At 17.0% G+C, this 23,549-nt stretch overlaps 6 protein-coding genes across 6 annotated transcripts; 4 read left to right on the top strand and 2 right to left on the bottom strand.

Moving 5' to 3' along the window:
* On the top strand, positions 1 to 1,962 carry PRSY57_1346600 (hypothetical protein; the record flags this gene model as incomplete). Its single annotated transcript, XM_020115205.1, has 12 exons — positions 1 to 2; positions 138 to 294; positions 509 to 546; positions 669 to 699; positions 827 to 870; positions 969 to 1,036; positions 1,141 to 1,177; positions 1,294 to 1,354; positions 1,458 to 1,502; positions 1,611 to 1,675; positions 1,791 to 1,824; positions 1,916 to 1,962. Coding segments are annotated over 12 exons (629 nt in total), but the record flags the coding sequence as incomplete, so codon positions are not given.
* A 3,495-nt stretch (positions 1,963 to 5,457) lies between these two features.
* PRSY57_1346700 (ethanolamine-phosphate cytidylyltransferase, putative) lies at positions 5,458 to 7,359 on the top strand (the record flags this gene model as incomplete). The annotated part of the gene is made up of 3 exons (XM_012909391.2): positions 5,458 to 7,020; positions 7,144 to 7,217; positions 7,302 to 7,359. The coding sequence occupies 3 exons, from the start codon at positions 5,458 to 5,460 to the stop codon at positions 7,357 to 7,359; spliced, it is 1,695 nt and encodes a 564-aa protein (XP_012764845.1).
* A 643-nt stretch (positions 7,360 to 8,002) lies between these two features.
* Positions 8,003 to 9,325, top strand: PRSY57_1346800 (leucine-rich repeat protein; the record flags this gene model as incomplete). Its single annotated transcript, XM_012909392.2, has 6 exons — positions 8,003 to 8,174; positions 8,322 to 8,370; positions 8,458 to 8,564; positions 8,676 to 8,875; positions 8,995 to 9,089; positions 9,178 to 9,325. 6 exons carry the CDS (start codon positions 8,003 to 8,005, stop codon positions 9,323 to 9,325), a joined length of 771 nt encoding a protein of 256 aa, XP_012764846.2.
* A 139-nt stretch (positions 9,326 to 9,464) lies between these two features.
* On the bottom strand, positions 9,465 to 15,294 carry PRSY57_1346900 (hypothetical protein; the record flags this gene model as incomplete). The annotated part of the gene is made up of 3 exons (XM_012909393.2): positions 9,465 to 9,536; positions 9,690 to 9,789; positions 9,944 to 15,294. 3 exons carry the CDS (start codon positions 15,292 to 15,294, stop codon positions 9,465 to 9,467), a joined length of 5,523 nt encoding a protein of 1,840 aa, XP_012764847.2.
* A 927-nt stretch (positions 15,295 to 16,221) lies between these two features.
* Positions 16,222 to 20,418, bottom strand: PRSY57_1347000 (hypothetical protein; the record flags this gene model as incomplete). The annotated part of the gene is made up of 4 exons (XM_012909394.2): positions 16,222 to 19,821; positions 19,995 to 20,156; positions 20,268 to 20,300; positions 20,407 to 20,418. The coding sequence occupies 4 exons, from the start codon at positions 20,416 to 20,418 to the stop codon at positions 16,222 to 16,224; spliced, it is 3,807 nt and encodes a 1,268-aa protein (XP_012764848.2).
* A 1,009-nt stretch (positions 20,419 to 21,427) lies between these two features.
* Positions 21,428 to 23,146, top strand: PRSY57_1347100 (GTPase, putative; the record flags this gene model as incomplete). The annotated part of the gene is made up of 9 exons (XM_012909395.2): positions 21,428 to 21,543; positions 21,693 to 21,802; positions 21,958 to 22,059; positions 22,188 to 22,291; positions 22,392 to 22,431; positions 22,616 to 22,664; positions 22,788 to 22,848; positions 22,946 to 23,011; positions 23,114 to 23,146. 9 exons carry the CDS (start codon positions 21,428 to 21,430, stop codon positions 23,144 to 23,146), a joined length of 681 nt encoding a protein of 226 aa, XP_012764849.1.
* Positions 23,147 to 23,549: the final 403 nt, after the last annotated feature.

Below are 23,549 nucleotides of genomic sequence, written 5' to 3' on the forward strand. Positions count from 1 at the left end.
AGTGTACTTTTTTTAAATACGCATCATATAAAAAAAAAAAAAAAAAAAAGAAAAATTAAAATGATATATATATATATATATATATATATAATATAGCACAATTAAGTATAAAAAATAGTAAATAATAAAATTTATAGGAGAAGTTATATAATTTAAATAAGGTTCTTAACTTTTGTGAAGCAAAAAAGAATTGTGATTTTATATCCTATACACCCAAAAGAATATTAAGAAATTCTTTATATTATAAAGATGAAGAACCGTTAAAAAACACGGGAGCAAATTGGATTTGCAAAGGTTCTTATGAATAAAAAAATTAATTGAACAAATTTTTATATCATAAATAATATTATAATATATAAATAATATTAATAATATATAAATAATATTAATAATATATATATATATATATATATATATATATATATATATATATATATATTACGTTGAATGTTACAATAGCAATATTATTTCTGACTTTATATATTTACTTTTATTTTTTCTTCTTAAGGAGATACTTGGATATCTTCTCGTCAAAAAAAAGATTGGGTCACATAGAATTCTTTCTATAACATTTAATTTTATTATATTAACAGATATTCTTTTCATAATATATTTATTCGAATTGTTTTATTTTGTCTTATTATTTCATTTGAAGTTATTTTCTACAGATTACAGCCATTAAGGAAGAACACATAAGAAGTATTAAAAAAAATGACATAAATTAAAATGAAATAAAAAGGATATGTGAAATTTTAAAATTGTATTTTCTAAAAATAAAAAATATATTATTTATATGGAATAATGATGTATTTTATTTTATTTTAAGGTCAAATGAAAAACTTCGACAGTATTTTCCTCAATATTACGGGTGTATGCTGCAACATTAATAATATATAAAAAAAATTAAAATAAATAAAATATAGAAATAATAATATAAAAATTATTCATATAAATATAAAATTCATTAGGAATGTCAAAAGGAAAATATAATAATGAAAGTTACAAAATTTATTACTCCCAAAGAAGCAGCACATGAGTAAAGTTTTATATAAAAAGAATTAAAACAATATAAAATATTTAAAATATATATATATATTAAATAAATATATTATAATATTCTATATTTTTAATCCTATGTAGATGCCAAAGAATTATGAACTGTAAATTTATCATATTAGTAAAAATTAAAACATAATATATATATATATATATATATATATATATTATGACAACAATTTATATATATATATATAACTTTTTTTTTTTCTTTTATTTTTTTTTCAAATATAAAAGAATTATAATAAACAACTAGGTTCAAAGTCCCTTAATGATGATAAAGCTATCTTTTGTTCTCGTAAAAATATAATTTACATTTTAAAACTTATTTATTGTATTTTATATTTTAATAAATATATATTATACAAAATGCAAATTCATATCGCATGTATCTATATTAGACACACCAATAAATAGAATAAGTAAACTCGGTTTCATGATAGCTGGTTAAATAAAGAAGAAATATAAAATATTACGTATACCAATAATATATATATATATATATTATAATTACATGAATAAATACTTATAATATTCATTTTTATTTTTCCTAGGAAAAAATAGTTCAAATATGATTCACTACACAAATAATAAAAAGGAAAAGAACACAGGAATTATAGTAATACATTTATATATATAGAAATTTTGTTTTTTCATTAAATAAATATAAACAAATTTATTCTATATTATTTATTGTTATATATATATATATATATTTTTTTCATAATATTAAGAATACAGGAATGGGGGGAACCATAACACCTGATAGTATTTATCTTTCCTTTTTTTTTTTTTTTTTTTCCCATTTTTAATAAAATAATATATATATTTATATGTATATTTTTATAATTTCTTTTAGATTATTATTATAATTATAAAAAAGGAGATATTGTTCATGCATCTTAAAAGGAACATATATAAAAAGCTCATACAAATTATTAAAAAATATATTTGATTTAAAATGTGAAAAAAAAAAAGAAGAAAGAAAATCAAATTATAAATGAATATAATTACATAATACAATTTTTATGATATAAATTATTTTAAAAAAAAATAATAATAATAATAAATAAAATATTTCTTTTATACAACAGTTATGTTATATATCATTTTTTTTTTTTTCCTTTTTTCTTTTTTTTTTTTTGTAAAACAAAAAAGAAATGTTTAACTAAAACACCATGTTGTGGGTATAAATATGTATATATATGTTTATATTTGTTTATTTATTTTAATTTTTTTTATTTTTTCCTCAGTATAATAAACAAAAAAGAATTAACCGTTAAGAAATAAAAAAAATGATATAAAAAATTATAAAATATATATATATATATATATATATATATATTATTTATAAATATCCTAACCACTAATTTTCATACATATGTAAGACTTAACAAGGAATATGCATTTTTATATATATTAAAAATTTATGTGAATAATTATTTCCGTTATTATATATATATATATATAAATAATATGGTTTATATTATAATATATGACAACACATATAAATTATACTACATACAGATATATAACAGTTGTAAAATAAACTATAACATATCTTAAAGGTTTCATATAATTATTTTAATACTATTCTCTTTCTATTTATCATTTCTTTATGTTTGTTTATAACAGCATTATTGTATGAGCAGGCTCTTAACACTGTCCTTTTTAATGAATTATAATATATATATTATTTATAATATTAATAAAATATAGAAAATTATAGAAAAATATTTTTATAATATATTTTCTTTATTTTTTCATATAATAAAAAAATAATAAATAACGCATGCGTGTGCATTTTATTCAATAAAATAAATATTATACAAATATATTATTTTTTTATTTTCGAAAAAGTATTTTATTTTTTTGGAAGTCTCTAAAATTAATACAACTATAAATACGTATTACGTTATATATATTTATATATAAATAATTATATAAATATATACATATTATTATTATATTATTATATATATATTTTTTTATAATATATAAAATATATTATTATGTATTCATCGATCACTCATTTAATTAAGTATAATATATATTAATATATATATATAATATATATATATATTATTTTTAAAATACAGCATAATATTATAAAATATATTAATATATATTTGTATTATGTTCTAAAATATAATTATGTTTTTATTTAAGAATATTAAGTTGCAGTTTTTTATAATACCATGCGCATATAATATTATATATTATAACATATATTAAATATATATTTTATACTATATACATATAAAAAAAATACGATATAACAACCATAAAAGAATAATTAGTATTTTTATTTATATTTATATATATATATATATATATATATATATATAATAATATATTTTTATGTGGTTGGATTTATGTATTTTTTATTATTTTTTTTTTCTAAATAATACTTTTTTGACAACTTTTATTTTTTTTATTTTTTTTTTTTTAGCTGTTTGGTTTTATTTTTATATAATATAAAAATATAAAATAGTATTAAGAAAATAATTATTCATTTTATATATATTATTTTATATATATGTTACAGATATATTTATATATTTTAATATAAATATTTTATAAAAATGTTATTTCTTTTATGTTCATTTTTGTAGAAATTTTAATAGCAATATCGTTAATGGTTTTTTTTTTCTTCTTTATTTGACTTTTAATATAATATACTTTTTATAATATTATAAAAATAAATATATCTAAATGTAAATAAAAAGCAATATAATAAAAATATATGTTTATATATATATAATATAATTTTATTATAAAAATATAATATATAATAATATGAAAATACTTTTTTTATAATATTTATTATCAAAATTATACCTATTTATTTTGATATATAAAATATGTTAAATTTATTTATATAAATATTTTCCTTTAATTTTTTTCTCTTTAGAAATTAGTGTTTTATTTTATATATTTTATTTATAAAATAAGAATAAAAATAAAATAAATAAAATAATCTATAAATTTATATGCTTGGATTTATTTATTTTATTTTATTATTTATTTATTTATTTATTTATTTATTATAATATCTGTAACACCAATCAAAATATTTTCTTTTAAAAGAAAAAATATATACATATAAATGTATTTTATGTACATGTTATATATATATATATATAAATAATTCATAACATATTATATATATATATATTTTTTTTTTTTTTAAATATATGTACTATTAACAGTGTAGTGCAAAAAGGTTAATTATTATAGAATATTTATATATTATAAATGAATTATATTTTTTATTAATTAATTTCTTTACGTACATAATTAATATATATATATATATATATATGTATATATTTTGTATACAATAAATGGATATATATTAATGTATGAAGAAAATAAAATCAAAAAATAATACTTTTTTTACATATATGCATTTATATTTATTTATATATATAAGTATAAATGTGTTATAACATTTTTTTCCATCGTGTTTATTTTATTTCATTTTTCTTTATTTTTACAATATTTCTTATTTTCCTTTACTTTTTTTTTTTTCAAATGTTTAGATAAATCCATGTAACTGTACTTTTTTTTTTCTTTTTTTTTTTTTTTTTTTTTAAATATGTTTTATTATAAAATGTATATAAAAAATATTTATATATTTGTGTGGATACATTTAAAATGCTTTAAAAAAAAAATATATATATAATATATATATATATATATATATATAATAATAATAATTTTATATTTGTATTTATATCATAAAAAAAGATACACACATTTTTTAATATATATATATATATATACATAATTTATATATTTAATATTATTTGTTTTATTTTTTTGTATATGTTTTATGTAGATATCTAATAAATTATATTATTTTTTTCCCTTATTCCATTTCTTTTTTTTTACCTTAATGTATGTTATAGTATGAATATATATATTTTATAATTGAGTATTTGTAAATGTATCATAAAATGAAGTAAACAGTTATAATTAATTGTATATTTTAAACTTTATTTGAATATTTATATATATATTTTTTTTTATTGTTTTATAATTTTTACCTTCCCTTTTTTTTTTTTATTTTAATTTTTTTGTTTTTATTTTTACACATAAATTCAAAGGTTACCCTTTTGTTTATACTATATTACTTACAAAATCTTATTATATATATAACAAATATATGAATATATAAATTAAAAAAAAAAGTAAATTTAAAAAAAAAAAAAAAAGTAAATGTACAGACAAAATTATCTATAGAACTTACTTACATATTCATATATTGAAATTATAAGCACTTGTAAAATAGGAAAAATACGAATATATAAAAATAATATATATATATATATATATATATATATATATATATTTATTTATTTATTTATATTTATATTATACGTACAATATAAAATAATGAGTAACCAATTTTTAGTTGACACAATTTATAACCATGGATACATGAGAAAATTTCTTAGTATCTTGAGGAGTGTAAAAAAAAATGACAAGTTTCAATATATAATGAAACTATGTGAAAATACAAATATAGAAGAAGATGAAGAATTATATAATGTATTTATAAATGAGTTACATAACATAAGTAATAGCTCTTCAACAAGAAAAAAACCGAATGATAGTAGTTGTAATGAAAGTACTAATAATACTGGTAATAATAAAGAAAATGGAAGTAATAATACCCATTTTGAAGATATGAAAGATATTAATAGTTCAATATCTAACAATTCAGAGGAAATTAACGAATTTGAAATAGATTCTAGTACATCAGCACAAGAAAAAACAAAGGAAACAAGGATATATGTAGATGGAATATTTGACTTATCTCATTCTGGACATTTTAATGCAATGAGGCAAGCTAAAAAATTAGGAGATATAGTAGTTGTAGGTATAAATTCGGATGAGGATGCTTTAAATTCAAAAGGTGTGAAACCAATATATACACAAGAAGAAAGAGGAGCTTTAATAGCAGGTTGTAAATGGGTCGATGAAGTTATTATAGGTACCAAATATAATGTAGATATGGATTTACTAGAAAAATATAATTGTGATTATGCGGCGCATGGAACAGATTTAGCATATGATAAAAATGGAACCTGTTGTTATGAAGAAGTACGAAAATTTAATAAATTAAAAATATTTGAAAGAAGTTATGGTATATCCACCACAACCATTATAAATCATTTATTACAAGCAGTAAACAATTCTAATTATTATTCATCATCAAATAATAATAATAATAATACTCTTGTGAATAGTAATAATAATGATACGAATAGTGTTTCAACAAACGAAATTAGTGATATTAATAATGAAACTAATTATGTATATAACACAAATACAAATTCAGAACAACTTGATAACTTTAATAAAAATAAAGATAATCCAACCATTCTTGAAATTACAGAAGAGCAAATATATAATTCAGAATTAGGTATATCTGATGATAATAAAACAAAGGTTAATGAACAGCAACATGATATAGATACATTACCAAAAAGCCTTCTTAATAGAAATAGATGCCATATTACGACATCACAAATATACCAATTCATTGATAATAATGAATTAATTAAAAAAAAGAAAAATAAAAAAGTTGTATATGTTGATGGTTCTTTTGATATATTTCATATCGGACATCTTAGAATTTTAGAAAATGCAAAAAAATTAGGAGATTATCTATTAGTAGGAATGCATTCTGATGAGGTTGTTCAAAAAATGAAAGGAAAATATTTCCCAGTTGTATCCTTATTAGAACGAACATTAAATGTTTTAGCAATGAAAGTTGTAGATGATGTTGTTATAGGAGCTCCTTGGGTAATAACAGAAAGTTTTATTAAGAGATTTCATATTGATGTTGTTGTAAGAGGTACCATTGTTGATTATATTTATTCGAATAATGAAATTGATCCGTATGATATTCCGAAAAAATTAAACATATATCAAGAATTATCTTCCGAATCTGTAAGTCAAAAAAGGGGCATATTATTATATAACATATTATATATAAATAAATAAATAAATATATATATATATATATATATATATGTAAATTTATTTTATCGTTTTATATTTTTATTTTTACAGAATATTACAACTTATGAAATTATTCAACGAATTGAAAAAAATAAGAAATATCTAATGCGCAATATGTCAAAGAGGTATGCACAAAAATTTATATATATATATATATTTATATGTATTTATTTATTTATTTATAATTTTTTTTTTTTTTTCTCACTTAGGAACAAGAAGGAAGAGAGCATATGGGAAACGTCCAATACTTATGCAATAAATAATTAAACCCTTTTTTTTTTTTAAATATTGCATCATTATATTATATTTGCAAGTAATAATAATTATTATAAAAGATAAACATCACATTTTTTTTTATATATATTCCTTTTTTTGATCATTTGAAAGTGATAATATGATTATATATATATAAACTTATTTCTTATATATATATTTTAATATATTACATAATAATATTTAATACTTATTTTACTTTTTGATTTTCAAAAAAAAGAAAAATTCACTCGTATATTTTTTTTATTTATTTTTTTTTTATTAATAATAATGTTTAATAAAATATGATATATTATACATATGTATGCACACATACATACACATATAATATATATATATATATATATATTTATTTATTTATTTATTTATTTTTACTCTCTTTAAGCTGTAAATTACTTTTACTGTAAAATTATATATGTTTTTAATAGATATAAAAATTTTAGATTTTTTTTTTCATTGAAAATTTTCATATGTTTTAATTATTTGTCATCATTATTTATATTAGAAACTTTTATTATATTTATAAAAGATAAAAGTAGTAATAATTTACAAATAAATAAATACATATAAATAATATATATATATATATATATATATTTTTTTGTATATATACTTTTTATAAATATATATTTACAAAATGAAGAATATTTTAAATAATGATGAAGTTAAAAATATTATTGAAAAAAATGAAGGATATTATTCCATCATTGAATTAAATGACGTTCTTTATTTGAATAATAAATTATATACCAAAATAGAATGTCTTCAGAATCTACATAATTTAAAAACATTATATCTAAACAATAACGGTTTCTTAAAAAAAAAAATAAAAATAATAAAAAAAAAAAAAAATTAAGAAAATTAAGAAAATATTTTTACATTTGTCTTATTATCATACAAAAAATGATAATAATCTTATTATTAAATATATAATACATATGTTTATCCTTTTAAAGCTTTAGAAAAAATAGAGGGCCTTGACTGTTGTATAAATCTTATTGCCCTGTTAGTAAATAAATAAATATATATATATATATATATGTATGTATTTTTTCTATAATGATTTATACATTTCTTCTCTGATTTTAAAAGATATCTCAACTGCAATCAAATTAAAAAAATTGAAAACTTGAATAACTTGATAAGATTGAGAATATTAAATTTGGAGGACAATAATATATTTGTTATAGAAAATTTGGGTAATTAATATATGAACGGATAAAATGTAAAAAATAATTAAGTGAGAAGAAATATGCAAATATATAATTATGATATATATATATATATATTTTTTATTATCTTAATATTAGAATGTTTGGATTGCTTAGAAGATTTAAATTTAAGCAATAATTGCTTAGGTAGTAAAGGATCCCCAAATACTTCCATATTACATAAGAATAAAAATATATATATTTTAAACTTAAGCAATAATCAAATAAATGAGGACATTTTAGATAATTTGTTAATGTTAAAGAATCTGTCTATTCTGTATTTAATGAACAACCCAATCGTAAAATTAAAATATATAACTCAATTAAGAAAGGATAAAATATATATATATATATATATATATATATATATATATACATCGTCCTATTATACCTATATAATATATTATTTTTCGTTTAGTTGTTGAAATATAATAATTACAGAAAATTATTTATTTATAAATTGAAAAGTTTAACCTATCTTGATTATAAACCAATTAAAACGGATGAGAGAAGGTTAAAATATAATAAATATATATATATATATATATATATATATATTTATATATATATATTATGTATGTGTGCATATATTTATCCATAGATGTATTGAAGCATTTTTTGAAGGTGGACCCTTAAAAGAACAAGAAGTGATGCAAAAAATAGAAAGACAAAAAAAATTACAACACAGGAATTCAATTGAATGTATTATCTCAATAAAAAAGATAATTTTAAAAAAATATATGAAATGAAAAAGAATAAATAAATATAAATATAAATATATATATATATATATATATATATATATATATATATATTTATTTATTTATTTATTTGTATATCCTTTTTATAGATTTCAGGAAATATATTATGAATAAATAAATGTTCTGCTTAATTATTTACTGCTGAATGAATAACTTTTAAAATGTAATCACATTTTCCTTCTGTACTTAAGCCTTTCCACTGAAAAAATGAAAAATAATAAATATTATAAAAAGAATGAAAAATATTGTGAAAACAAAACATATATATATTTTTATTAAATATAATAGAGATATTTATATATTCACAGATTTTTATTTATTTCATATTCTTATTCAATTTTTTATAAATTACTTCACTTAGAAATAACAATGAAGTTGCATAGGTCTTTTTAATATTCTCATAAATATAATAACTCTCATTCATTAATATCCTTTTACTGTTATTTCCATCTCTAAAAAGAATGAAGAAAATGGTAAAAATGAAATAAATTATATATTATATAATTTTTATGAACATCTAGCTAAAGTAAAAAACAAAATATAAATACATAAATATATAAATAGAAATATATATATATATCCATATACATATTATAATTAAATTACCGTAATTCGTTTTCCTCTGGAACACATAATATTGCAATATTCTTATTTTTGATATCATCAATAAGCAAGTTATATTTTTGATAATAATGCAAACAATTATTTGGTATATGATTATTGTAATTATCTTTTTTTGAATCATTAAAAAAATGAATAAAGTAAATTTCGGTCAATGTAGGTACGAGAAAAGGTAAATTTACCAATTTGAGTATATGGTATATATTATTATATTCTTTTGATGATATAAAAAAATTTAATTTATCTTCTTCCCTTTTGTACCAATAATAACATGGTAAATTGCTTAAGATATAATTAATATATTTATTATTTTTATTGAATGAAAGAAAATAAAAATTGAGTATAACTTGTACATAAATTTCATATAATTTACAATAATCTTCATCATTGATGTTAGAATTTTTATTATTTATACATTCGTTTATTACTTGCAAATAAAACTTTTTTATTGTTTCATTATAAAAATGAAATTTACAAAGAAAATATATAATATTTAATTTCTGGTTTAATGATAATTCGAATTTAGATGTAACAATATTTTTCTGAACACTATTATTTGCATTATTGATTTTATTAATTTTATTGGAATTATAATTAATATCACTTGTACTATAAGGAGAATTATCTATTTCTTCGTAAGTAGTAGATTCGTTTTGATTTCCTTCCAAGTTTTTATAATGCATTGTGTAGGAATTATAGTTTATTGTATTTTCATTATTTTGTTCCATATAATGAGAATTTTCATTATTATTATTATTATTATTTGTATTGTTTTCTAAATGGTTCTTATTTATATTTTGTTCTTTCTGTTCCTTAGACTGAAAAGATGATGGTGTATCATTTGTACTTGAGCTATTATCATTTATTTTAATTGCCGATGTAATATGTTCATTTATATGGTCCATATTATTTTGTTCAAGTACTGCATTATTCTTTTGGTCCATTTCTACATTCTCCTCTAATTCTAAATTATCCTTAAAATTACCATATTTTTGTAAAATCATATAATTAAAATAAAGTACATCCTTGTTTTTTACACATAAATTAATTAAGACATCATTAGTTTTTATTAGATTACGTATAATGGATGAATCCATATAATGTTGTTGTTGGTTTAATGAAGAGATATAATGATTTAGTAATTTAAATACAAAGGTTTCATTTATATAATTTAATTTGAAATAGAAATATAAGATGATATGAACAAAAGGATAATTAATATTTTTTATATTTATTTTATTTAATTCATTATTTAAAATATATAAATATTTCATATAGATTTTAGATAAATTATATTTTATATATATTTGTAATATTTGTAAATAATCTTGCAAGTTAAAAAAGGGTAAAAACCTTTCCATACGTTTAATATAATACATTATAAGTATATTTAAATATGAATATTTTGATGATATATATATTTTTTGATAAATATTATTTATATTTAATAACACATTAGATATCATTCTATAGCTCTTAATATCAACAATATCATTTTTACAAAAAATGAGATTCTTTAAGGCTAAATTTAAAAGATCCATATGCATAGAAGAATAATTATTGTTATCATTATTATTAACACAATTCGTATTATTAAAATTGTTTATATTATTCATAATATTATGGTTAATATCATAATTGGGATCATTTTCTTTTATATTATTTATATAATTTATCAAACTTGTTATATTTTGTAATGATAACATTTCTTGCTTCATGAATTGTTTTATTTCTTCATTTGAAGTGTCCTTCTCATTATTTTCTAAATAATTTTTCAAATTGATATTATACTTTAGTCGACTTTGTAGAATATTATATATGACAGGATGATTAAGTGTATATTCTTCATAATTATTATTAATATTTTGGTTATGTTCATTTTTGTTTATATTAAAAGTATCACCAAATAACCCATTCAATATATTAATATAATTTCCACAACTACTATTGTAATAATTATTATTATTGCATATGGTATCATTATTATTATCTAATTGGAAGGTGTTCAAATTATTAATTTTCTTTAATTTGTCCTTATATCGTTCATTTAACGCTTCAACCTTTATAATATTTTCCTTTTGCTTATTTGCTTCATTATTTATAAAAGATGAAGAAAAAAATTTATTTAAATTAATTTTAAAAATATTAATTTTTTTATAATCTATGTAAGGTAAAAATGTTGCAAGCATATTTCTAGTTTGGCTTTTTTCATTTAATAATATGAACAAGTTAATAATACTTGTGTTCATGTCATAATCATAATAATATTTTTCAAAGTTGGACGTGTACATAAAATGTGTATTTAAATTAATTTGCTCAAAATGGGAGGATAAAACAGGTTCATTCTGACTCACACTATTTGTTTTGTCTCCATTGTTTGTGTTGTCTCCATTGTTTGTGTTGTCCACATTGTTTATATTTTCCACTTTATTTATACTTTTCTCAATATTCATTCTACTTATATATTCGTCCAAATAATTTTCATCAAATTCATAATTAACCAAATCTTTTTTCTTCGCACTTCTTTTGGAATATATTATATGTTCCCATTTTTCATTGAGCATTTTTTGTACATGTTTAGATATGTAAAAGTCTATGAAAGATTGGAATTTATTTATTTTATGTATTATATTTACTAGTGAACATATTTCTGATATATCCAATTGGTTAATATATGTAAATATGATAAAATAGTTCATAATTTGCTCTCTTGTATTTTCATCATATTTTTGATTTAATAAATGAAGATAATTTGAAGTATTATTAACAAAGGGAATAAAATGATTCTGAATTATATATTCATATATTTGATATTGATGTTGTATATTGTTATTTTTAAGTATATCATTTTCTTTTTCTTTAATTTTGAATATAAATTCCTCATTAATTTCGTTAAAAATTGATAATGATATTAGTATAATAAAATCATCTTTATTAATAATAGAGTGTGTATTTTTTTTTTTTGTTTTAAAGTTATTTTTGTTTAAAATTGAAGAGTATAAAACATTATTTTGTTTATCTCTAATGTTAGAATTAATTATATTTTTATTATCATTTATATCTGATTCTATGTTTAGATTTTTATCTATTATATTATTATCAATTTTGATATTATTATTATCAAATTTGTTATTTATATATTCTTCATTAAAATGTAAAATATTTGTTATATCCATTATATTATTATTATTATTATTATTATTATTATTATTATTATATATATTACATTTATTTATAGTTTCCATTTTATTCCCATTTTGAAGATATATATTATTTTTAATTTCGAATGTAAAGTTTGAAGGGAATTTATGCAACAAATTAACGAATTGTATAAATTCTTTTAATGTATATAGATTTATAGAATAATATATTTCATTTATAAAATAATTAATAATTTTTTTACAATCATTTAATAAGCTTATATTTCTTTTATTTATATCTGTAAAATTATCGCACTTCTTAATCATTTGAATTGTATTACAAAAAACATTAAGTATATATAAATATAAATTCTTTGAAAATATATGTTTATATTTTAACACATATTTTATTAAAAATATATTATTCATAAATAAGAAGTTATTCATATGATCTACATTTTCTTTAATCTTTAAAATATATGGAATTAGATGATAATGATTATGTTTTTGGTTATGTAATAAAAATAATTTCATTTTATTTAACAAAATTACATCAAACGATCTTTTCTGTGATTCATTTAATTGTATAATAGAAGTGAGTATATTATAAAAAACGTAGTTATGTATATTTGTATTATTTACATTATGAGAATAATAATTTAATATATTTGATGAATGTGTCATGTCTTCATTTTTAAGAGAGGCAAAGAAATTATTTCTCAACAAAGAGTTCGCAAAGAAATTACGAATTCCACTATTTAACATATTATTATTATGATTAATTTGGTTATTCATATTATTATTCATATTATTATTCATATTATTATTCATATTATTATTATTATTATCATCATCGTTTAATTTATAATTTTCCTTTTGTGATATATTATTTTCATTTATATTTATGCTATTATTATGTTCATTGAATAGGACATGACTCTTGATTTTTTTATTATTTAAAAAATCCTCTTTAGAGGAATAAAGAAAAAATTCTGAATTACTTATTTTTGAGTACACTAAATTCATCAAAACATATTTAATTTCATAATTATTTAAAAAGGACAAATCACGATATATTAAACTTAGTAAACATATATTAATATTTTCATTTTTTAGAAAGTTATAAAATGATAATTCTTGAGAAAGAAAATTTTTTATTTCCATTTTACCATATTTTTCATTCTTTGATGAAAGATATTCTTTATATAATAAGAACATCATATATTGATCTTCTACCGTTTTTTTATTTTTCTTGTTTAATTCTTCATAAATTTGTTCTATTTTTTTATTAATATGTATAATATATGGAAAATCATATGTTTTATCATTATCACATATATTAGAAAGATATAATAAGATTTCTATTTTTTTATTTATATCATTAATATTATCAATACATTCTATTATTTTTTCACAAAACATTTTCTTTATTTGTAATAAATCCTTTTTATTCTTATTATTAATAAAATATATATTATCTTTTAATCCTCTTAAAAATTGTGTAACATTATTTGGACAATGTAAGCTTTTTAAAATAACTTTTTGTATATTATTATTATTATTATTTATAAATAGATTATTCTTATCATTAAAATAATGAAATAAGGACAAAAACGTTTTTATATTTTCATTATTTTTATAATTACTAAAAAATGTATTTATTTTCATATTATCATTATAGTTCAATAATATTTGTTCTTTAATATAATTTACATATTTTGTTATAAAAAAAGGATAAGCATTGTAAAAATAATTATAAAACATATTTAATTCTTTAATATATATATTATAATTAATATGTTCTTTTAATATATATCTAGTTGTTCTTATTATATTCTTATTATCATCATAATATTTTAATATATCATATGTCTTACTACTAAAATTAGGTTGTTTTAGATTTTCATTTAATTCTTTACTCATTTTTATATAACTATCATTTTTATTTATATTCCCATTTTTCTTTTCTTCAAAATAAGGACATATTTCAGTACTCTCGTATTTATTCTTATTTTCACTACATTCTTTATTATTTATATTATAGTTACTTTCATTTTTTGAGGCTTCCTCTTTTTTTGAAACTACCCTTGTACTTTCATACCTGTTCCACAAAAATAAAAAACACGGGGGATTTTGTTTTCCTCTTTTATTTACTTTTCCATTTTTGAGAAAAACAATTAAATTTGATACTCTCATTCTTTTCAGAAGGAAAGAATTATAACATATCATAAAATGTGTTATATATATGGAACATATACAAAAAGGCTATATTATATATATATATATATATATATATATATATATATATATTATGTATATATTATATTTAATATATATATATTTATGTAAAAATTAATATGAATAAATTCATACAATGAAATGTATTACATATTATATATATATATATATATATATATGAAAAATTATCCCATTTTTTTGGACTCTTATATTAAGAATATACTTCTTAATTATGTATATACCTTTTATACAACTTAAGAATAATATATATAAGTTTTTTCTCAAAAAATATAACGAGCATGATATATTATCAACGTAAATGTATATATTATATATATGTGTATATATATATAAATATATATATATATATATATATATATATATATGTATTAATTTATTTAATGTTGATAGTCTCTTTGATTATTAAAAAAAAATTATATTTTATTATTTTATTTATTTATTTTTTTTTTTTCTCTTCATTAAAATTAATACAAAATTATATAAGATATATCGTACACATTCAAAAATTATGTTGTTATAAAAACACATTTAATTATGAATAAAAAAAAAAAAAAAAAAAAATGTATATGTTATTCTTTAATTATAAAAGAAAAATAAAATAGCATAATATGATATAAAATATAATAAGAGAATATATATCAAAACACTTAATTTCATATATTTTTTTCTTTTTTTATGATAAGAAAAGGATTCCAAGAATGACCATGCATATGTGTTCAATAAAAAAAAAAGAAAAAATTATTATATATATATATATATATATATATATATATATATTGAAAAAAAATAAATATTTACCATACTAATGTATACATATATATATATTTATATTTATATTTATATTCATATGTATATATTTCCTTTCTATATGTTAAATATATTTTGTATTAGATGTCCTAAAGAATTATCACCTAATATAATTTTATCCTCCCTTATATGCGATTTCGTCAACGATTTATTTTTATTTATTTGTAATGTTTGTTCATCATTATACGTTTTGTCCTCACCCTTATATTTATCATAATTTTTGATTTCCTTATCATTTCCTAGTGAATTTGATATATCATCCTTTTCCTCATTTTCAACATTTTGTTCAATGGTTATGTTCATTATTTTATTTAAGGAATAATTATTTTGATTATATAAAGTTATATTATAATTATGATAATATTGTTTTATCATTTCTTTTAATTCTGTTATTTTATGATATAAATGAATATAATTTTTTTTTTTTTTTTTTTTGTGTAGATTATTTTGTTTGATACTCATAATTTGATCATCATTACTTGTATTTAATATTTCTATTAAAATCTCGTTTTTTAATTTTTTGTATCTTTCGATAATATCTAGAATGTGTATATTTTTATTATTTATATCATTAAATTCATATGTATTTGTAAAAGTGTATTGAAAAATTTTGTTTTTAAAATATTCCTTCTTATTTTTGGATAGTCTATTTTTAATAACTTCACAATTATATATATCATCAAATAAAATATTATCTTCACATTGATTATAAAATTGTTGATTATTTAAATTATTTCTTATAAATCCTTCGAATGTATACTTATGAATATTGTTTATATGAAAAAAGTTGTTATTCCATGTATTACAGCCAAATGAATCAATACTCTCATTAACATCAATTCTAAAAATATCTTCCTTCCTATCGATATCTTTCTTCCTATCCATAACATCTATATCATTACTTTCTTCTTTTGAAGTGTCCTTCCTTTTTTTTTTTATCTTATTTGTTATGGCTCCTTTTATATTCGAATACTCTTTATCATAATTATGATAATAGTAATCATCCATTTGCTCATATAAATAATAATATTTGTTAATTTTATTTAAAAAGTTTTCATAATATAAATTATTTATAACCTTTTTCATATAATATATATTATCTATATTTGGATACTCGTCCATGTTTTTATTATTATTTAGATATTTTTTTTTTTTTTTTGATTCCGAATTTTTTAATAATTCAAGATATTTATTTTTGGTATCATTATATTGTTTTGTAATGTATGAAATTTCATTATTATTATTATTTTGAATTTTTCTTAAATTATTTATAATTTGAATATATTCCTCTTTTTCTTTTTTTAAAATATCCAAATCCATATTTATTTTCCTAGATTTTTCTTCCTTGATAATTAATGCATTCATCTTATTTTTTATTGATTTGATTTTATTTTGTAGAAGAAGTATTTCATTTTTTAGATTCTTTATAATATCATCCTTTTGTACAATATCTGTTTTTTGTATAATATTTTTATTTTTGATAGATACTATTTTGTTATATATTTTTATATATATATCACATATTTGTAATGGATATAAATCACACTTATTTTTATCTTTATTTTGTTCATGGTGTATATTTATAGAATACATAGTACAACATTCACCTACAATTATATTTAATTCGTTTAAAATCTGTGTACTTAAATTATTAATATATTCTATAGAAATCTTTTCTCTTTTTATTATATCTTCCATAGGATTTATATTTTGTGTTAGTACTTGTTGGAAATTAGTAATATGTTCTATATAATTTTTAAAAGACATTTTATATTTGTTTAGAGGAATATTACTAAGATTGATAATTTTCTTAGGAACTTCAATTGTTTTGATCATGTCTTTACATTTTTTAACGATTTGTATTTGTAAATCTACATCGCATGCACATTCTAATATAATATCTGTATCTATAATTAAAAGGATAGATGTTGCAAGGGTAAAATTTAGAAAACAAAATAGTTCAAGAGATGTAATATTTTTATTATCTATATTGTGTATTGTGTTATCCTTAAAAGTGTCATCCTTTGTATATTTCATGTGTAATAACACCTTAGTATTATTAATAACTTTATCATTTCTATTATTTTTATTTTTATTTTTTATAATATTTGAACAATATACAGAATAATAAAGCTCCTTTAACCTGTGACTAATCATATACAATGTAATATAATCCGTATGTGAAGAAAACAATTTCATTTTTATTTTGTCCATATATTTTTCCAATATATATTTACTAAAACAAAATAATTGTATAATTTCTTCATTCTCTATTAATTTTAAATAAGTTCTCTGACCTAAAGTCCTTATAAGTTTCATATATATAATTATACATAACAGAAAATTTGATAACGTAATAAAAAAAAAGACTCCAAATCTAATAGAACATTTTTCTTGTATAATATCAATAGACCTATAATTATATATGTGTTCAATTGTTTTTTCTAAGTATGTATTATATATATATTTTAAAAGTATCTGACTAATATTGTAACAATCAATTATATCATTCATTATTTTTATATTAAAATTCAATACTTTTAATATGTAAGAAATATGAAAATTATTTTGTATTATTAATATGTCTATATTTTTTTCTACATATTTATTATGTTCCTCATAATACTTTTGTATGTTTTCTATTTCTTTCTTATAATCATCTAACGATAAATTGTAAAAGAATAAATTATGTATGTCTTCATTTGTTTCTTCTTTTAAAATTTTATTTTTTAATTGATCTATAAGGGCATGAAAATTGTTATTTTCGCTCCTATTATTATAATTATCATTATAAATATCATTATAAATATCGTTATAATTATCATTATAAATATCATTATAAATATCATTATAAATATCATTTTTATTATTATTATTATTATAAATATCATTACAAATATCATTTTTATTATTTGGTTGCTTATTTGTAGCATATTTATTATCGACTTTACGATTCTCAATGAATATATTTATTTCATGATTTTTGTCTTTTCTTCTTTCATCATATAAATGACAATATAACATATTGATTTTATTCCACAAAATTGTTTTATTAATATTATTTACTTTATTTTTGATTTCATAATATTCTAATAAAATAGTAGATCTATTAAAATCATCTATACGTACTTTACATTCATCATTATACATTTGTATATTTTTTTTTTCTTCTAATTCTTTTTTTAAATCATCATTACATTGTATTAATAACATCATTTTTTTATCATTATCTTGTTTATATTTTAAATAATTGTTTTGTAATATATTAAAAGATTGATAAAAATCTTCAATCTTCTTATTTGCCATATCCAACCTTTTTTTCGTATCATCAATTTCTAGTTGTAATAATTTATTTACATTATTATTTATATTATTTAATTTTTCACTTGTCTTAATAACCTCTTTTAATAATATGTTATCCTTTTTTAAGGATATATCATAATCAACCAGTCTACATATTTTCTTTTCTGCTTCTTCATTTTTCCTTTTGACTGATATACTATAACTTTTTACTTCTTCAAATATTTTCTTATACCCATCTATTTCTCTTTTTTGTTTTTCATTAATTTCTATCAACTCTCTTTTCTTTATCTCTTCCTCTTCTTTTTCTAGTATTAAAATGTTCAGTTGCGTTTTAAGAAATTCGTTTTCATTTTTCTGTATGGTAAGTAATTATATATGAAAATGTATGTGTAATAGTTAAATAAATAATATACAAATATTACCACACATATATATATATATATATTTATAAATAATTTTAACACATATTATGTATTACAACCAAACATGAACATTATACGTTTGGGATATATATTCCTATATTTTACCATGTATGCATAGCGAAGTACCATGTCCTTTTTTATTGTTGCAAAATTTTCTATTTCTTCATTTTTATTTTTGTAGTCTATGGAAAATTCTTCAAATTTTTTTTTCAGGGCCCCGTATTCTAATTCAATATTTTCATATTTTTTCATCCATTCTTCTTTTTCCTATAACAGCAAAAAAACACAAAAATTTAAATATATAAATAAATTAACATATATATATATATATATATATATATATATGTATATGAAATATAAAAGCATATGCTACATTACATTTATAAAATCTGTAGTATGTAGATCTACACCCTAAATAGGAAAAAAAAGAAATAATAAAGAGAATATTTAAACGTATATACATATATACATACATACATACATATATATATATATATAACTTATTTTTTCTGTTTACATTTAAACTCATTCTTATGGTTCCAATTATTCTAGTTTAGTCAATATATACTTGTTCGCCCTTACTTTTATCTTTTTAGAGATGTGTTTAAAAATATATACATGTATAACGTATAATATTATATAAACAAAAATATACTATATTAATTTTTTAATTTATATAAAGAATTATATATAGAAGATCTTATTGTATAAATATTAATAAACACACAAAATAATAAAAAAAAAGAAAATATAATTAAATTTATTTTCCACTTTTTAATAAAACCAAAATATTATACATATTACATAAACATACATACATATATATACATTTAATTACTTATTCTTTATATATTTAATGTTGTATGTTTTTTATTTTATATATTATTTAAAATGAAAAAAAAAAATACCTACATAAATATTAAGTCTTATATTTTCCTATTTTATATTTTTACACCTTTATGCATATAAATATATATATATATATATATATACATACTATGTTTTCTTTTTTTCTTTTTTTTTTTTTTTTTTTTTTTTTTTTTTGTTTTTTTTTAAAAAAATTAGAATTTATTAAAAAAAAAAAAAAAAAAAAAAAAAAAAAAAAAAAATTTCAAATAAAATAATATGAAATAACAAAATATAATAACGTGTAATTCAAAAAAAAAAAAAATATCAAATCATATAATATAAAATGAAAACATTATAATAACGTGAATTTCAAAAAAAAAAAAAAAAAAATATATATATTTTTTTTATACAATTTTGTATTTTATAAATATTTTAAAAAATAAAATAAAAAATATGTGTCTTGTATATAATACAAGTTTTTATTATATGTAACATTATTTATTATGTTACATTTTTGTTAGTATTGTTCGAAATACAATTATCCATTATAAGAAATTTTGAATTTATTTCACGAAAATAGAAATATAAGCTTAGAATATATATATATATATATATTGTATATTTTTTTTCCTTTTTTTTTTTTTTTTTTTTTTTTTTTTGATCTCTATTTAATGATTATAAAATAAAACATGATATTATTGCAGTTGACTGTTGTAGGATATTTAAATACTGGAAAAACATCCTTAATAAATTCTATTATGAATAATGAAATATTCACAAATTATTCACATACCCCCTTACCAATGTAAATTAAATATATATATATATATATATATATGTGGATAAAATAAAAATAAAAGGCGAAAGAAATTATGAATATCAAGAATTAAAATAAAATATATGTCTTAATTTGTGTATATATATATATATATGTATATTATATATTTTTTAAAGGATATATTATAAAGTTCATAAGGATAAAAGTAGAGCTTTCTGTGTTGAAATAGAAGATACGTCAGTTGATGTTGACATAAATAATTTTACAAATATGATGAGGAAAGAAAGTATAAACTTATTTTAAAAATATATATATATATATATATATATGTATATAATTAATTATAATTTAAATATATCTATAACTCATTTTATTTAATGATCTTATTTTAACCCTTATATATGTTTAAAAATATAAATAACTATATCTCCTTTTTTATAGTTACAACAAATAGTAAGAACATGAAGAATCCTGTGTTTAGTTATTTCGAAAATCCGTGTATTCAATTCCAGGAACATGATCCTTACAATTCTATTAGTTATGGTTATAATTTATAATAATTATAAAATATATCACCCAAATAAAAAATATATGCATATATATATATATATATATATATATATATATATATTATGTGTATATTTTTAATGTATCATAATTTTTTATTTTAGGAAGAATGGCATATTTTCTTGTTTTCGATTTAACTAATCCATCAACTTTTGAATATGTTAAAATGATATATTTAAATATGTCTAGTATTTATGAAAAATATTATGTAATAAAATATAAAAATAAAGAAAACAATAACAGATTAAAATTTTGATATATACAAGAATTATTCGTATTTAATTTTTTTTTTTTTTTTTTTTTTATAGACGCTCAAACCATTTATATCTCTTGTGGGAAATAAATCTGGTATGAATGAAAATTAAAAAATATGAAAATGTTTAAAACGTTTTTACGTAAAAATAAAATAAATAAGTAAATATATATATATATATATATATAGACATATGTCAAACTATCTTTTCACATTATATTAATTACTTGTTACATTTATTAACATTTTTTTTTTTTTTTTTTTTCCTTTTTTGTATAGATTTAGCAGATGAAAACTGTGCTTTAGTTCGAGAAGCAGAAAATTTTTCGTAAGTATTATGAATTATTGGAAATAAAAATAATATTCTTATGTAAATTTCATTTTATATAAATAATACATATATATATATATATATATATATATATATATATTTTTTCCTTTTTTCATTTAGTAATGAACATATGGTTCAACTTTGGCTGACTTCAGCTTATACAGGAAAAAACGTGAAGAAGGTAAATAACATTTATTTATTCAAAAAATAAATGAAATATTAAAGATAACTTATAATAATAATTATATGAAAAATTATTATACATACATGTTTTACAGCTATTTCTTCATACTATTAATATGGTCTACAACAATACTAATTTGTGGAAATATGACATAGAAGAGGTATTATATTAATAAAAAGGGAAATATATATATATATATATGTATCTATTTTTGTTATTTTATTTTTCATTATTTTATATTTATATTTATTTTTTTGTTTAGTCTGGATCTGAGTCGTCTGAAAGTTTATATTAAAACAAAAACTTTATATTTTATTTATAAAATGTAGGAAGGATTTTTCATCATTTAATATTTTTTATTTTTTAAGAAACGAATAATTTGCATTAACAAAAAAATAATATAAATAATTTAACAATTTTTTTGTTACAAGTAAAAAATTTTCAAGATGTCCTTATTTAATAATTTCAAAAAAAAAAAAAAAAAAAAAAAAAAAAAATTAATACTGTTATACAAAGCGTATTTATTTGTATACATTTTAAAAGGGGTAATTATTAATAGATATTATAATATAATATAATACTATTCTCATTTTTTTATTGTTTTTTTTTTTTTTTTTTTTTTTTTAATTTTAATAAATATATAATTTTAAAAATATATTCATATATATATATATATATATATATATATGCAAAATAAT

Source organism: Plasmodium reichenowi, chromosome 13 (assembly GCF_001601855.1).
Source record: "Plasmodium reichenowi strain SY57 chromosome 13, whole genome shotgun sequence".
NCBI classification, from domain to species: domain Eukaryota; phylum Apicomplexa; class Aconoidasida; order Haemosporida; family Plasmodiidae; genus Plasmodium; species Plasmodium reichenowi.